Consider the following 17,994-nt stretch of genomic DNA (forward strand, 5'->3'; position numbering starts at 1 on the left):
GCCCACTCATCCCATCTGGAGGGGCCCAAGTGAACACCTGCCTTTGTATGATATGCCAAAACCCCCCCAAAAAAGGTGGGGCCAGGTGGCATAAAAGAGACACACTTGAAATGCTGGATGCATGCTCACCAGCCAAGGACCACAGCTTCCTGCTGGGGTCATTGCTGGATCCAAGGGTGGTGCTATCTTTCCAATCCTTTCTTTCTCTCTCTCTCTCTCTCTTCCAAACTTTATCTCAGCACATAAGGGTAACACAGTTTCCAACTTTGTTAAGTTTTACTACCCTTTACTTTGTTGTTTTACCCTGTTGTTTTGACAATTTCCTTAAGTTTTGCTAAATTGTAATCCATTGCGTTGAAAGTACAATAATTTCTAGTTCTGCTAGTTGTAATCTGCTTTATAATCTTACTCATTTTTAGGTAAAGTTGTGTTTTAATACAAACCTCCTGTGTAATAATCTCACCCCTAGAGTCTTGTGCAGAGAATTCCCAAACTTAATCTAATTGAGTGGGTTGTTAAAAGAGATTAATTAAAGGAGAAGGATTGGGCCCAGCCACACCTAGGCTGCTCTGTGCAGGAGTTCAGAAAGCAAGGGGGTCCAGTCGGAATCTCCCTGGGCCAGCCCCCATCTCTGGTTTGGTTTGGGCCCCCACCTCTGGGGAGCTGTGCTCACTTTTTGAGGTGTGGCAGTGCTGCACCCACCCTATGGGTCATGACAAAAAGACAAAGGGAAAATAAACTAGAAAACAAACTAGTTTTCTAGCTGAACAGACTTCATGAAAGAAAGATCTTGGAGTGTACAAGTGGGAAAAAGTAATGTGAGAAAAGAAAATAAAAAGGTGGTGGGTGGTTGATAAGGCTATGGCAATTTTAGTGGAAAATAAGAAAAGCAGAAGAACATCAGTATCTGCAGCACAGCGGAAAACAACAGGAAAAATTATGTGAAGGCATAACTGAATGGTAATGACCTTTGTAGAGTATATTTGGAGTCCTAAGTAGGTTAGAGACTGTCCATATAAACTACTGCAAATATATTACTATACAGTTTCACAGTTCTAGGAAATGGCAGTCACTAAAGTATCAGCCTATGGACAATCTGTAGATAACTTAAAAATGCAGAAAAAATTATGATTTGTGATGCATTTTTTTCCTGCTGCCCCTTGGCCTCCATGAACCCCCAGTCCCACCTCTGGCAGTACTGTCTGCCTGCCCTCAGAGGCATGCAAAGGAGAAGCTGTCCCTGAATGCAGAGATGGTGCCAGCCCTTGCCAGAAAGAGATGGCTCAAACTTCATCAGTCATTGGCACTGTCTATGCTCCTGGGCTGACATACAGATGATTTGCTCTGAAACAGAAGCAAATTGTTTCACAGCCTTAGGCTGCCACTGTAACACAGTGAACTCCACGCAGCTCAGTTACCCCATCGTCAAGCTGGAGCAAAGAAGTAATAGTCCTTGTTTTCTTGACTCTGTAAACTCCTCCAACTTTCCTTCTCCAGCTTCCCCAGTAGAAAAAAGAAAACTGAAAACTGTGCCTAAATTGCAGCCACTGAGATTCGTGTCAGACTTTAAGAATATTTCCTGAGTGTAAGCCAAGATGATTTAGAGATATCACCTTTCCTTGGCTGGAGGTACTTTAAGAACATGTTAACAGCTTATAAATTAAAAAGGGATTAAAGGCTAGGGCTTTAAAACCAATGCCACTGGAGGACAAGCCAGTACAAGATCAGGCAGGTGGGGAAGCAAAATCAAAGGGACTGATTAAGAATAAACCACATCTTAAGTGCAATTGTTGAAAGACTTACTCATTTGGAGTCAAACAAGGTATGGGATATGGTATTCCATTACACCAAAACTGGGGGAGATTTTTGTCACCAGGTTAAGAATGGAAGAAGGTCTACTACAATAGGCTGTGGTTATCAGAGAAAAAGTGAAGACTACACCTATTTGGGCTAAATGGGAACCCATACAGGGATGCCAAGTGGCCAGGGATCTGTAGTTCACTCTTTTACAGTATATGTTATCTTTTAAAATTATTTTATTATTTGCCCTTTGCCTCTGCTGTGCAAAGTATCTTAACTATAGCAGTGGACTAGCTTATATTTGTTTTATCTTTGTTTCATTATATTCCATATGGTTGCATTGTCAAGGAGCAATAAAACATGTGCTCCATATTTTTCAGTATGGAGAACACTTTTGTGTAGTGGGCCAGCAGCTGCTGGCTGTTTTTCAGTCCTTCTTAATCACCCTGACTTCTGAAGAAAGCTACTGCGAATTAGTTCTTTGGGACCTATTATCCAGTCTCCTTTACCACACTGGAGAAGAAACCAGTGGTACTGCAGAAGGCTGCAGGGGAAATCCCCTGCCTAATGAGACTTTGCTGGGCCAGTAGCACCACAGTGGCACGAGGAGGATGGAGGGGTCATGGCTTGGATGTGTTGTGTTCTGGCTGATAGCACATGAGAATGAATCAGTGCAGCCAAGAAGCTTTGCATGGAACTGGAAGTCAAGTTAGCTCTGAATGATACCAGGAAACAGAAGGATAAGGGTGCTGAAAGCTTCCTTTACCCATATCCTTCTCACTTACACAGTGCTGAAGTCACTGACAACTGGAAGAGTAGTAACGTGGAAGAGGAAGGAAAAAGTCCAGTATCTTTTCTTGTGTTTGAGGTTTCCTCTGATCCCAGGGAATCTGACCTTAAGTAGGATGGCAGGGCAAAGACATAGGGCCCTTTGCAAGCAGAAGCCACCCTGACTGGGAGAAGAAAATGATTGTATGCCCTTGGATCCCAGTGGATGGAGGTAACTTACACACATATTGCAGTTTTATTGCAGTTTCAGAGTGAAGAGCTGTCTGACACAAATTTTGAATGAGCCTGTCTTAGCACCCTTGCTTTGCACATGTGGGGGCAACAAAGATCCTCACTTCTACAATGGAAAAACAATTCTTCTCTGTTCAGGCTTGTCGTTGTTCCATGGTGATTGGGAACCTGCAGAGAATAAGTATTACAATATAAGTCTCTTTTCTCCTTCCTCATTAACTCGATCATCTCAGTTAGTGCAAAAATGGTAGGAAACAAGCAATCATAACAAATGCTGAAGCTTCAAACCCAACACACCCACACTCCTCCATAGTCTGGAGACACATGCTACTGTGCCAGATTTTTACTTCAATAAAACTCCAGGGATTTGGACTCATTAAACATGCTAACCCCAGGATTACTTTTTTTAATTGCATTTTTTGACTCACCTGTTCTGCTACCTGTTGTTCTAACAAAATTGTGCTCACAGAGAAAAGCATGAAAAAAGGAACCAAGGTAGAGCTATTTCTGTGGTCTCAGGGTGTAGTGCAATTGCTGCCTGGAGCTTTCTCACTAGTTTACCTATCTTGTGAAAGTATGATTGTGGACTGAAACAGCTACATCTGGATGGACTGGGACGTGAACATCCTTTTGAAAATACAGAGGTGCTCTTACAGGTACAGTGTGTTCTTGCAGCTGTCTACATCAGTATGAAGTGTGCATAGTGGCACAGGAGCTGTGTACAGCTGCACCATATTCAGCAGCAGAACATTTGAATATGAACAACAAAGCTTTCCCTTTAGTCTCAGTCCTTCCCTTCTCTGCTTGGTGAGTGAATAAATCTACAGTGTTGCTATTTATGTGATACAAGTGAGTGAGAATTAGCAGTTTGGGATTACTGGTTTGGGTTATTAACTTGGGTTCATGAATTAGCAGAATGACTGAATGACTAGTGCCAGGGAATTGTGCACTAATAACTTTGAGCTATGCTGATGAAAGAGTGATATAGAAACAGAAAATACACCAACAGCTTTTGACTATTGTTTGGTAATTAAAAGTATTGCTAAAAGGAACAGAAGTAGGAAAAATATGCAATCTCTGTCTGGCTCTGGACTGTGTGGGGGGCTGCAGTTCAGGACACCTTCTCTAGAGAGTGATCAACAAATGTGGTGCAGTTACTTGTGTTTGTCACTGTCATTGTTAGCTACTCAACAGGTACACCTGGGTTCCCTGTGGAGGGAACAGATCCCACTCTTATACTTTCTGCCTTAGACATTATCTCAGCTTCCACTAAGCTGGTAACAGCAGAGGTTCATCTTGATGCCAGCTCTGGTAATGAAGCAGTTAAACAAGGCCTGCAGAAAACCCAAGAGAAATGCACTGATTAAACACTTTAGTTATCTTCTACTATTCTTGCCTGCTCTTTTTCACCTTTTTCCGGCCTTGGCAGTGTATGCTCTTGTGTTTTTTTGAAAAAGCTGGATGGGAAATTAGTAAACACTTTATTTGGTTCAACATATGTTAAGGAAGTGGAAACAGCTGGGCGCCAAAGGGAGAATGCGGCTGGCAAGGCAGGTTGTTATTTTTATACAGAGCTGTTCAGTAAGGTCTCTTTGTGTAGAGATGACACTCCAATCAGCCCAGTTTCATCCCAGTGCCTCCTATTAGTCCTCTTGTCTTTGAGCATCTTGTTTTAGCAGTTCACACACCTGCATGTTTATGAAATGTGATCCATTGCACAACAGCTTCTCCTTATCTCTCCCTTTCCTCAGCGCCTTTCTCTTCCTTTTCCTTTTCTACAGCTGTTGCCTTTGGTGCACACCCTTACAGATACCAGGGAAGGTGGGAGAGGTCTGGCCCAGCTTTGTCTGACACCTTCCCAGCCCTTCCTCTTTCAGAGAGCAAGAAAGCCGAGGGTGAAAGCTGATCTGAAGAGAAAGAGCTCATCAACTTCTGCCAGGTTTGAAGAGGCAAACTGAATGTGAGCTCAGAGGGAATTACTAGTTGGGTGAGAGGATGTCTGTGGTTCCCAGGAAAATGGTTTCATCCGAGGGATTTGCATGAAATCATAATGAGACAGGACTGAAAACTTCAAATTTATACATATTTGTATTATATTCTCCAGTCTTATCTGTAATTATATTTATATGCTACCTTATTATATATTCTAGAGTAACAGATGATAGAACAAAAACTCATAACTGTCCTGAGTTACTGCATTAGAAAAACAGAGCTGTTACTCCACTAAATTAGAAAAAAAGTAATGTAGTATTTGATACTGTATCAAGGCAGAAAACAAGATTATCTCCTTCCTGTCTTATTCCTACTCTGTATGTTTTTAAAATTACCTTCAACACTGTTGTGACCTGTTTCCAGTAATGAATTCAGCTGTGCAGACTGAAATATTTTTGCCTGTCATGTGGAGATCTTGCATAATGTAGGTTAAACAAACATATTATTGGACCTTGATTATACCAAGGCCACTTAATATGGCTAGGGGGATCATTTTGTGATTTTATTCAGACATCAAAGACCAAGGCCACTCTTGATATTTCTTCATGATTTGCTAAAGAAAGTGGTTTGAATGCAGAGTTCTTGTTCCTGTTTTATTACTGCTGTGTATGAACCATTATACATCCCTGGGAGCTGAAAAACACTTCCAAGCAAAACAGACTTTTGAGTCTTGGCTTCTGTGAGAGGGTTTTGTAGCCTAATTCCTATGTCAAAGATCACATAAGGATTACTCAGAAACTAATGGGAGTCAGCATGTCAAGATTTTTTTTTTTTTTTTTTTTTTTTCCAGCAATGGCTTTGAAACTGGAGCTGAGTTGCCTAGTTGTCCAGGGAGGAAAAATGAGGTCCAGAGACACCTTGCTGACTCTGTTGCCACAGAAGTCTTTAAAACCACCTTAATTCTGCTGACCTCTCCCTCCCCAGTATAATTTCCAACTGTTTAAATAAATGTATCACTAATGATGCTTCTCAAAATCCATTTTAATGACTTTTAAAGGTTTACTTGTTGCTAGATATTTACTATGCTTTGTGGCTCAGGATTAACAATGTTATTTTTATGTATTTTATGTGTGAGACAGGATGACCTCCTGGTTATGCAGCGCCATTAAATGAATGCAGGAACATTAAGCCTTATTGACATAGCAGTTACCTTATCATTTCCATTTTTAAGAACACTTTTGAAGTGTTTACTTGTTGTGTAATTATCGTATGCAATAACATGTTCCAAAAAGGAAGAGCAAATATGTTAAACCAGGGTAATAATCTAGTATCAGTTGCTTACTCCACTTAAACTGGCGTGGATCTTAGCCCCAGTTGATACATTTTTTGGCAATGCTCTATTTAAGGATCCTAGGTTGCAGACACACTTTTGTCAGTAATAATTCCCACAATCAGATGTTTTTCATTTTATAATACTTTGATTTCCTATCAGTCAGCTGGTAAAAAGAGGAGAAAGGTTCTTTAATAAAACTTCTAAAGGGCAAACAGAAAATATACAATCTATTTAAAGTTTAACAATGTAATTCTTGCCTTCTTTTCAGTTCAAAGGGACAAATTGCCAGTGGCCTCTGAAAAACCAGAACATGTACGAGACTTCATCACAGCCAAAGATTTCAGGAAATATTGACAGATCTACTTCTGAGGCAGAATTTCCTGCTTCCTGCCTTGATGGATAAAATACTGACACACACAGATTCATCTGTTCACTTTGAATATGTGCTGACAGAAGCAGTCTGACTTTCAGAGCTGTATGCACTCCAGGTGTGCACACTCGGGAGGTCCCTGACTGCACAGAGGAAGACTCTTGCATCCTGTTTGGTATCCCTGGGGACTCAGAAGAGGTAATCATAACCTGTCATGGACTAAAAAGATGGCAGGGGCATGAAGGTGACACCGAGCTCTGTGTGCTTGGAGAAGGAGCATCGGCTCCTGCCAGTCTTCAGATCACTTCTGTCTGCATGAAGATGGGGTGGCTCAGTGGCTAAACTCAAAAAGGGGTAATTCAAACTGGTTTCTGGCATTTTCTTCACATTTTTGGTCATTTGTGGCTCTTTGCATCATCTTGGTGCTCTTCCTAGAGGAGTAGTTCTGAGTGTGTGAAAAGCCTGTTTTAGAATAATCTGAACCTGTCTTTACTCTGGCAGCATAATATAACTAAAACAATTACCCTTCTGTTGTTTTTTTAGCATGGATCATACTTACCAGGCTCTCACTCCAGGCTGTCACAGTTCCCATTAGTTACTCCAGGCTGTAATGATGGACCTGTTGGTGGAAACCAGTGGTTAAAGCTGAAGTGAACAGGCCAGGAGAGAGATCCCTCAGGTACATTTTCTGGTTGTAGGCCTTTAGAAAAGCTTAATTTATAGGAAACAATATATTGACATTTAAGCTGTCTAGACATGGGTACCTACTTTGAACTCATTTCGATGAAAGCTAGGTCCTGGGGTGCTTTTCTAGTGCCCAAATGGCATTAAAAAGCTATGATTGTCTTTTGGGGGTCTTTAAATTAAATGACTTCTTCAGATATTGTGCTGACAGTATAAAAAAAAAGCTTAGACAGACTTTGATAAAGTAATATACACTAAATGTAGTTGCATACAGCAGGGATTTAATATTAGGGGATTATGGTTCTAGTCATGAGCATGGTGCCACTGGAAACTTCTGTGAGAAGATAACATTAATGAAGTAGCTAAAGTTTGAGATATGACTATGTTTGTTGGCACTTAAAGTGCATCTGAAAGTCATTCAAAATGCCTAACTTGGGTAAGGGTGCCAGGAAACCCTACTTTATTTGTAGAAAGCCTGACTAGCTGCTGGCAGACTCTAAAGAATTGTAGAAGAAATAGAGAAAGAAAAAAAAAACCCAAAAAACCTGCTTCTGAAACATTACAAGCTTAAGGAGACTTCAAATTGTCAAAAAGCTGCAATGAGAGCCTTCTTCTGAAACATGCATTTGCTTCCCTAATGCTGTGCAGGAGAGTTCCTGTTTTCCTGTTTTTTCCTGCGGCATAAACATTTATTTTAAATCTGTTTTGTCATCTGGAGCGATGCTGTCTGAAGGAGACGTGCTTTCATGTGACACTCTTCCTTCCTGCTGCTGTTTTTGTGACCTCAAAGGCAAATGCAGGATATTCCCCTTCCTTCAATGCCTCTCCTTACTCCAGTATTTCTGATCAATCAATCTGCAGTGATGTCAGTGTTTCAAAAAAACCTGATGTAATCACCTGAAAGAATAATAGAATCACAAAATTGTCATGGTTGGAAAACAGCTCTAAGATCACTACGTCCAATCATCCTCCTCCTCCCCCCATAAATAAAATGTATTGATCTATATTTCCAAGACTTCTAGAGCATGTCCTGAACCACATCATCTACATGGTTTTTAAAGGCCTCCAGGGATGATGACTCCACCACCTTCCTAGGTAGCCTGCTCCAGCTCCTGATGACTCTCTCAGTAAAGAAATTCTTTATGATGTCTAGTTCAAACCTCCTCCTCTGGTGCAACTTCAGGACATTTCCTCTTGTCCTATCATTATTTACTTGAGAGAAGAGGCCAACACCCACCTCCCCACAACCTCCTTTCAGGCAGTTGTATAGAGCAATAAGGTCTCTTCTCAGCCTCCCCTTCTCCAAATTAAACAGTTCCAGTTCCCTCAGCCTCTCCTCAGAGGGCTCATTCTACAGACCCTCCACAAGCTTAGTTGCCTTTCTCTCAACTTGCTCCATCAGATGTCTTTTCTTGTACAGAGGGGCCCAGAACTTGAAAGCATGGCTTGAGGTGCAGCCTCACCAATGCTGAGTACAGGGGCACGATCACTTCCCTCCTCCTGCTGGACACACTTTTTTGATACAGGCGAGGATGCTGTTGGTCTTCTTGGCCACCCAGGTACAGTTGTGGCTCATATTCAGCCAGCTGTCAACCAGCACCCCCAGGTCCTTTTTTGCCGGGCAGCCACTCTTCTCCAAGTCTGTAGTATCGCATAGGGTTGTTTTGACCAAAGCACATGATCTGGTACTTGGCCTTGTTAAACCTCATATTTTTGTCCTTGGCCCACTGATCCAGCCTGTACAGATCCTTCTTCAGAGCCCTCCTACCCTGGAGCTGATCAACACTCCCACCCTTGGTGTCATCTGCAAACTTACAGAGGAAGCACACAGTCCCCCCATCTAGATCATTGATGAAGATACTGAACAAGATTTGCCCCAAACTGAGCCCTGGGAAACACCACTGGTGATCAGCTACCAACTGGATTTAACTCCATTGACTTCAGCTCTCTGGGTCTGGCCATGCAGCCAAGTTTTTAACCCAACAAAAAGTACACATGGTGTACTGCCACAAGCCAGCATCTTCTCTAGGAGAATATTGTGGGAGATGGTGTCAAAGGTTTTACTAACGTCCAGGTAGAAAAGCCTTTTGCTTGTCCACTAGATGGGTCACCTGGTCATAGAATAAGACCAGGTTGGTCAAGCAGGACTTGCATTTTTCTGAACCCCTGCTGGCAGGCATGATTCCCCATCTGTCCTGCACTTGATGAGTGCATTCAAGATGAGTAATTTTTCTGGGCACTGAGGTCAGGGTGACAGGCCTGTAGTTCCCCAGATCCTCCTTCCCACCCTTCTTGTAGATGGGTGTCACACTGGCGAGCCTTCAGTCATCTGGGACCTCCTCTGTTAGCCAAGACTGTTGATAAATGATGGACTGCCTTGGTGAGCTATTCTGTCACCTCCTTCAATACCCTTGGGTGAATCCCGTCTGGTCCCACAGACTTGTGGGTGTCAAGGTGCCTCAGCAGGTCATTAATTTCTTCCTCCGAGATTATGTGCTGCTCTCTGTCCTTATCTTCCAGCTCAGGGGGCTGAATACCCTGGGGGTTACTGACTAATAAAGATAAAGGCAAAGCAGCATTAAGTATCTCAGCCTTTTCCTCATCCTTGGTTGTAATGTTTCCCCCTGCATTCGATAAGGGGTGGAGATTTTCCCTGGGTATCTTTTTATTATTAATGTATTTGTAAATTTTTTTTTTTTTTGTCCCTTATGACAATGGCCAGATTGAGCTTCAGCTGGGTTTTTGCCTTCCTAATTTTTTCTCTGCATGACCTAACAAGATTCCTGTACTCATCCTGAGATACCTGCCACATCTTCCAAAGGCGGTAAACTCTCCTTTTTTTTTCCTGAGTCCCAGCAAAAGCTCCCTGTTCGGCCAGGCCAGTCATCTTCCCTGACTGCAAATGCAGCAGTGATATTGGAGACAGGGAGTTCAACTGTCTCGTTAGAATGGGAGGGGAATAAGTAGAAGAATGTTGAAGAAAGCTTGTTCAGCTTTCAGTCTTCCCAGAGGCAGCAGCCTTGTTTGAAGGTCATGAGACCTGAACCTATTTGCCCCTGTCCAACACCTGTCTCAGCTTACTGTGCTACTTCTGACTCTCTTGGTGCTCCTGTTGTTCCAGAAGCCCTGGATGTGAGTGTCAGAAGGAGGAGGGCTGGAAACAGGATAGGATCAGTGGCTGACAGTTTAGGAACCTGTGGGAGCAAAGGGAAAGAGGAGAGGAGAGGGTGACATTCTCAGCTTCCATAAATGCCAAGATGCTAACACAGCCCTGGTGCCAATCCTGTGATGAGGTTCTCAAATCTGAATGTCTTTCTATCTCTCTCTGGTTTGGTACATGGGTAGATTTAGCACACAAGTGTCTGCATTAACCTTGGGACCGTACACCTAGAATTGTAGAATGAATTGATGGTGAAGAAGGACAAAACAGAACAACATTTTCTGGGCACGAAGCAATGTGATAACCCACAATAGGAAGGTGTTTGTGTGTTGTTCATTTTCATGGTTCAAAAGAGCCATGATGGGAAATATTCAGGTTTGGTTAATATGCCAGTTGCACTAAGAAAATAGCTGACTACATGTCACTGATTTTGACTCTCAGGGGAAACTCTCTTCCAAAACACTGTCATTCAGCACAACAGGGAGAGGCTGAACTGGTTTTTTGCTTGGTAAACATTCCCTTACTTAACAAAAGCTATTACCAGTGAGGAAATAAAAGACCAGGTATACTATTGCTGTGAAGTGAAAGCCTGCAGGCAGAATAGCTGATAGTCACTTAAAACCCTATAATTCTGTGAGTGAAGAAAAGAAAACGCACAGAACTGGCAGATGAGATGCACTGTTTTCCTTGTGTTCATGTAGAAGGTCAAGCAGAAAAAAAAATCACGAGGTCAGAAATAAAACAGGAATAACAACAAAAAGCTTTAAAGACAGTTTCTCCCTGTAGCCTAATCTCACTGCAGACCCATGAGAAAAACACTGAGAACCTGTCAAACCATTAAAAGTAGTAGATTTGCATTTTGGTGGGTAAAGAGCTGCCTTTCACCTTTGATCTCTGTGGTGGTCACCCAAGGATCTCCTTTGCAACTATAAAGGGTGTAATTTTAAGACCATTTATTTTGCTTGCGAGAGTTATTCGAACAGTATCTATGCATTGCTGAGGTAATTTTAATTGGGTTCATGTTTATGTGACGCAATTAAACTATTGGCCTTCTGACAGCAAACTATCTGAAAGAAGCAGTCTTGTTTGGGTAAGTGCTGTTAAAATGTTAAGTGGCTTATTGAGGTACTTTGGGTTTATTGACCTAACCGTCTGAAGTTACCTTTTGTAATGCAGAAAATCTCTCTGCCCTTTGCATTAATTTCATAGACTTTCGCCCCTGGTTTTTCAGGGGGAAGAGATCAGAGCATCCTTTTCTTCCTGTTTTGTGAAGGAAGGTTCCCCCTGTAATTGTGCATGTCCAAAGAGATGCATCATCCTTCAGTTAAACCACACCATAGGGTTTCAGTTTTAGCTTGCAGAGAAATCTTTCAGCCTTCTCTTCTAGGAGGAATCACAGGTCAGACATATGGCACTTGGTTCTCAGTTTTATGTAAAGAGTTAACAGCAGCTGTGTTTTTTCCATGTATTAAATGCGCATAATTGGACTAATTTCTCATACCTCTTTGGTACTTTATTAACACAGAAAGATTTGTGTGTTTACATTAGATTCTATGATGAGACACAGATTATTTTGTAATGGTTTTCTGTTTGGAGCTAAACTCCAGGAAGGAGGAATGGAAGGCTAAGACTGGGCAGGTAACATCAGCCTGTAGCTTCACAACCATGATAAGCAGAGATTAAGACAAGCTAAATGAACTGACCTTTTCCTCCCGCAAGTCCATGAGATACTCTCCATTTTCTGAATTTTGACTAGCTTTTTTGTTCATCACTCTGCAGATGATGCCTGTGTATCTGAAACACACTACGCAATCCAGTCTGCTTTTGACAGCTATCTACCTGAACCTGATTTTTCACATGGTTTGTATTTGTTAATACCCTGATGGAGAGACTTGTCCTTGAAGTCTCCTCTCTGCTAGAGCTGTTTACCCTTTGTAATTTAACCCTTTTCCTTTCTCAAATCCCTAATTTTTTTATTTGAAAACAAATATTTAACTTTTTAAAATTGTTGTGGTGACAGATGACATTGATTTTCTAACCTTCAAATGCTGGCCATTTCTCTGTATGTAGCCAGACACTGTGTTTCTTCCTCTGCCTTCCCTACCCCACCTCAAAACAACTTTTCTTGATAATTCAGGATGCCTTCTGGCTTCCTCATCATGCCTATTCCTTTCCCGTGGGGAAATGAAATCTTGTTCTAGCCAGACAGTATGACATAGTTTTAGATACTACTCTGAGGAGTGTAATTACAGGAGCTATTTTTTTTCTCTCCTCCACCTCCGAACTTTAGCTCAAGCCAGAAGGGAAATGAATCTAATTGCTCTTAAAACAAACTTGTAATTTTTTCATCATATTCTTACTGCAACAGAGTTCAAATCCTGTTCTTATCAAAATGCATGGAAATTTTCCCATGGAACCAGGTCTGAGGTGAGCGTCTGTTAGAGTCAGAAACTGAAATGCAGTATGAGCTAGAAACACAAATTGTGCAGTCTCCTTCCCAGTTTCTTCTCAGATGATAAGTTCTCTCGTCCCACATGCGAAACCTTGTATGGCTGTTTTCCTGGAGAAAGTCAGGATGGACAGTAGCTTAGCACTTACTCTGCCCTTTAAATTCATGTTTTATCAAATCATCATAATATAAAGTAAAAAAAGTTGGCTTTTAATGTTCTAGTTTCCTACTGAACCACCTGTCCAGGAGGCACATCCTCAAAGTGACAAGTCCAGAGATGCAAAGCAGTCCAGAGGCCCAAAGCAGTCCCCATGGCAGAAGACTCAATTGGGAGACTATGTACGAGGTGATAAGAAAGATTTTTTTGACTTAAAAACATGCCACACTGTGGGATTACACCAGCCCTGTTAGAATTATTCAGCTCTCATGCAGTCACCTTTTTTCTAAATCTATGAAAGTAGTCACAGTCAGGAATACATTTCACTTACACAACATGGTACCGGGACTCCAGGGAGGGGTACAGAGGTTCAAAGAAGAAAGGTGAAGTGGGACATTTTGCTGAAGTCAGATGGGGAAAACCAGAACATAACTTGATAGAACTGACACAAGTTTTATCTTGCAAAATTTTCTAGGGTGAGCTCACAGCATTCTTATAATTATTTATTTTACCTGTCGATTATCTTTGCCTTTGCATATATTTATAGTTGGCCTCCTATGCTGTGGCAGAAACTGAGAAACACAGTTTTGAATTCCTTTTATACCCCCTTCAGACCGGGCTGACCAGCACTGCCTCAGGGTCCAAGAGCAGGAGGAGCGGAGGGGCAGTATGGGAGCAGCCCCTCGGAAAGGAAGGAAGCGGAATAATTTCCGTGTAACATTTCATTCGACAGCTTGACCGTCGCTGGAATGGGATTAATCAATTTTCAGCAGTCCTGAAGGATTACACGTGCCTGACGCCTGAGTGCCTTATCCGTGGAAACCGGCCAGTGCTGCGGGAAGGCCGAAGCTTTCACGCCCGGGCTCAAAGCAGCAGCTCTGGCTGCTGCCGCCATTCCCAAGAGCTCCCACTGCTCCAAGGGAGGCGTGTGAGGGGCATACCCTTCGGATAACGGCGGACCCTGCCAGCAAACCTGCCCGCAGGAGGTCTTGCCATGAACTGGGCAGTGGGAGAGGGGTCTTCCCTGCCCTGTCAGACAGGGTTGGGGTCTGTGGGCACCTGGTTGAGTCCTGGGCCCAGGGCTGCGAGCAGCCCCTCTGGCTCCCTGCCCAGAGCAGGGGCGTGCGGTATGCGCCTCGGGAGTCCGGAGGCTGCTTGGCATTGGAAGCGAGCTAATGCAAAACACAGGCAAAATGCTTTCATGTGAGCTCCTGAGGAGAGGCCAGGGCAGCTGTAAAGAATACAGGCAGCCTTGGGTTTGTTTATGAGGAGGGAGAAAGGGCTGCTGTGGGAAATGGCCACGTCACCGTTCCTATGGTGTTCTGTACCTTGTTTATAGGATAGTGCCAAGTAGTGAGCACAAACACATTTCTTTTGATCTTGTTCAAAACCTAAAAGGGAGAGAGCTGTTTAAATTTGTACTACTGTCACTGCTATTCGGTGGTTTGAAACTTTTTTCCCCTGCTTATGTTTGCTTCTCTCAACACGGGTGTTTCTAGAGGGCATCGGAAAGAACACAGACAGTATCAGTATTTGAAATACATCCTCGAGCCTTTGAGAGGATGTCTTACCACAGAAGCTCTGGATAGTGTGACCATAGGTGTATCTGTGGAAACCTCTGTTGTCTCTGATTTTCCACCTCTTCTCACAGCATATTCGTAGGTACTGTTCCAGACTCAACTAAAAAGTATTTCTGTTCTTTTTTTCGTAAGAGCTTAGCACATTGTGTGAGCCCAAGAGTGTAAGAATTGCTGGCTTTTCTATCCATACTTTGTGGAATTAATTTACATTTTCAGATTAGTTTTATTCCCTGTAGGTATATCCTGGACTCCTCTATAGTAATTATTTTTGATGACTCCACTAACGCCTACTGCTGAAGATCTATTTCAGACTCCTCCACGGAATGAATTTAGCCAACAATCCACTCATGACTCTGGCAGATGTTTCTTCTTTCTTTCCTTCAGACCAGTAAAAACTTTATAAATCTTCCCTTTACCATTCCAGAAATGTGAAAGCTTTTTCCCTTGACACCTATTCTACTGACCATGCCTGCGTAAGACAGAACACATGTTTGTAGGTACTGCTGACACCTGAGTTTAAATGAACAAAAAACATTTGCTTTTAGAAAAGGTTGGTTTGGATTAGACTAGGCTTCACAAAACTATTTTTTTTATAAGAGTACTTACTCCTGGTATTCATATACCCACAATTCAAAAATTGTCAGCTTGGTCACTGTACTGCAAGACAGTCAAAAGTTTATGTTGGTTGCTCCTGCTGTTTATACAATAACATGGTGCCACCTCTTCTTAGTATGCACACTAGAAGCCATAAAGTCAATGGACTATTACTGTTCATCTCAGGGGATGTTGGCCAAAGCTCTGTTGAAAATGCATGAGATTTTGCTCCAAAGCAAGCCTGAGGCGTATTCAGTCCTTCCTTTGTTTCCATGTTAGGATGGTAATTCTTTTTTTGGTTTGATCTCCCACTGAAGAAGACCAGAGACTTCAAAGAGGCTGCTTCAGACTCCCTTTTCAGATGTTCTTTAAGGCTTGTCTTGTTTGGTTGCAACTGGAAAGCATTCAGATATGCTGATTATTTCCAAGGAAAGAGTGAACTGGTTATTGGAGTCTATTTCCCTCTAGATTAGTGTACACATTATTTCTGGAATTAAGTTTGCCAAGAAACCGAAGGTTAATTAGTTATGGAGACAAAATTATCCTTTCACTTAATAATTTATTCAAAAATATCATTGTGTTTTAACCAGAGGCTGTCAGAAGCCTTCATGAAGATGAATAATTATGACATGATGAGACATGGCCAAGGAGGAATGTTTTAGATTGCTCTGATGTGAATAAATAGAATAGAGACTAGTAATCTAGGAAAAATAGGAAAGCTCAAAACCCTGCAAATTAATATTGGCATAAGGTTCTGTGAGTTTGTTTTGTTTTTTCATTTTATTTATTGTGAAGTTGGAGTTTTTCCAAAGCAGTAGCACAAGTTTGTTTGGATTTTTTTTATCTTATCAGCTCTGTTTTAATTGTACCTTTATGACAGACACTAAAAAAGAATTTTCCTGTCAGGGTAATACTTTTTTGTGTTGTCTTTACAAAGCAGTGAGATGATGATCTCTCTCTCTTGTCACTCGTATCACAGTAGCATTCTTTTCCCTTTCTTCCTTTTTTTTTTTTCTTTTTTCCTTTTTTTTCCCCTTTCTTTTTTTTTTTTCTTCTTTTTTCTTTTCTTTCTTTTCTTTTCTGCCCCCCTCCCCCCTGGTTTTAAATGAGCCTGCAAATTCTCTAAGAATTTGTCTTCTACTTCTTGGACATATCTCACACTTACCTGGGTATTTTGTGTTTTCTGTGCATGCTCTACAACCAGAAATCCCAAATACTTGCATTAAGGTTAGGATCAGTGGATCTGTGGGATGGATTAATTCCGGTTTTGTCCTGTGCTAATTGAGGAAGCACCTCAGTGGTGGAAATTAGTGGAAATTTCATAGGACGCAGAATGATGATGAACACTTTGTCCAAAGAAAAAGCCACCTCTCAACAAAAAAGGAAAAAGAACTTGGTTAGGAGAACGGTAGAGTTTTCTGTACCCTGCAGCCATAACACAATAACATAATAGCAATGAAAAAATATCCTTTTCTCTTTTTACCTTCTTTGAAAGAAGTTTTAGGACTGTGGCTTTCCTACAGGATTTACTGATAATTCACATACACCAAAGTAACATCTCACTGGAGATCTCTGAGGCTTTGCTTTTGGATGGACTGAATATCTGGTACTCAAGTTTTAGTCTGCAACAAGTATGAGAAATGTCTGCTCTTGAACAGGAGTCAGGAGGTTTGAAAACTAGCATAGGGACAGCTGGAATGACAGTGCTATTTGCTTGTAGAATGCCAAAAGATGGAAATAACCATTACAAACATGCAGAGAACTATGATGGGAAGAGGTAGCTGGGTGTGCTCATTGCCCCATGGCACTTCTTTTATTAATAAAATTGCTGTGAGCGTTGTGTTTAGACTATCAATCTACTATTCAGCCTAAAGGCAGGCAGCCAAAGCTGTGGTGGTTTTTCACATCCTGCACATTCTGCAGGACAGTGTCTCCACGGGGGGACACCTGGGCAGATAATAACCTCCAAATTATCCGCTCTAGGCCATCTATCTGCATGTAATTATTGTCTAGACTCACCTTCTCAGCAACAGTGTGACTGTTTCCCCCTGTACTGGGTTTTCGTAGGGCTGACTTGCTGAATTTGAACGAATTGATCCCATATTGGAGCAATGTGAGTTTTATTTTTCATTAGACAGAGCTGTTGTTTTGATGATGTGTGAGAAACAGGAGCCTAGCTGTATTGACCATCCTTGGCTTTTTGGAAAGATAACCTATGGAGGGCACAGGTCACCTGAATGCAGAAAGCAGGTTCTGCTTCTTTGCATCTCCTTTGCTGAGAACACTCATTGAACAATTTCATGATTAGGAACAATGTGCTTACCAACATAGAAATTCTTAGTGGCTGCTCAGTTTTTAGGCTGAGAGTATGAATCTTCTAAGCTTCTACAAGTATTTTTCTGTCTGTCTGGAATAAGTAGCTAGTATTATTCTAGAATTGATATAGATACTGTAATATCATAATATTTACCCATGTTTTACACAGTACTGTTCTGCTCCCCTGAGGTTTAGACTTTGGCTAGTGTTACATTCTCATCAGTGAGGGATGGCTCAGGCCATCCCAGGCATCTGGGTTTTGCATCAGGAGCACAGGCCCTCACTTGTGTGAAACCGATCCAGAAAAATGACCACACTGCTTTTCAAAAGTAGGATGTATATTTTTATACCAGTGGAGTGTGAAAGGATTTGAGCTCATATGCCCTCATTTCTGATTGCAGGAAAAGACATTAATATAGAGAACATGTGAAATTCTGTCTGTGTAATGAAGAAAATACTTGAACTACACTGTTTTCAGTGTAAACTACTGAACTTGTAAATACCAGGTTGCATGGGAGGGAAGCCAAGGTGATGCAGTCCAAGCAATATGAGGAAGCATGAAGGTGGTAAACACATCATCTTTTAAAGGAAACATGTGG

At 41.8% G+C, this 17,994-nt stretch overlaps 1 protein-coding gene across 3 annotated transcripts in view; it reads left to right on the plus strand.

Moving 5' to 3' along the window:
* IYD (iodotyrosine deiodinase) overlaps positions 1-9,826 on the plus strand; it is a 54,340-nt gene extending 44,514 nt beyond the window's left edge. Inside the window, exons 6-7 of one of the 3 annotated variants that reach the window (XR_011725221.1) lie at positions 4,602-4,807; positions 6,354-9,826. Coding sequence is in view for 1 of the 3 variants with exons in the window: in XM_071740557.1 (XP_071596658.1) it covers positions 6,354-6,384 (31 nt within the window). In the remaining 2 variants the exon portion in view is untranslated. The remainder of the gene's footprint in view (positions 1-4,601; positions 4,808-6,353) is intronic. The other 2 variants (XR_011725222.1, XM_071740557.1) reach the window with 2 other exon arrangements.
* Positions 9,827-17,994: the final 8,168 nt, after the last annotated feature.

This window comes from Heliangelus exortis, chromosome 3 (genome assembly GCF_036169615.1).
Source record: "Heliangelus exortis chromosome 3, bHelExo1.hap1, whole genome shotgun sequence".
NCBI classification, from domain to species: domain Eukaryota; kingdom Metazoa; phylum Chordata; class Aves; order Apodiformes; family Trochilidae; genus Heliangelus; species Heliangelus exortis.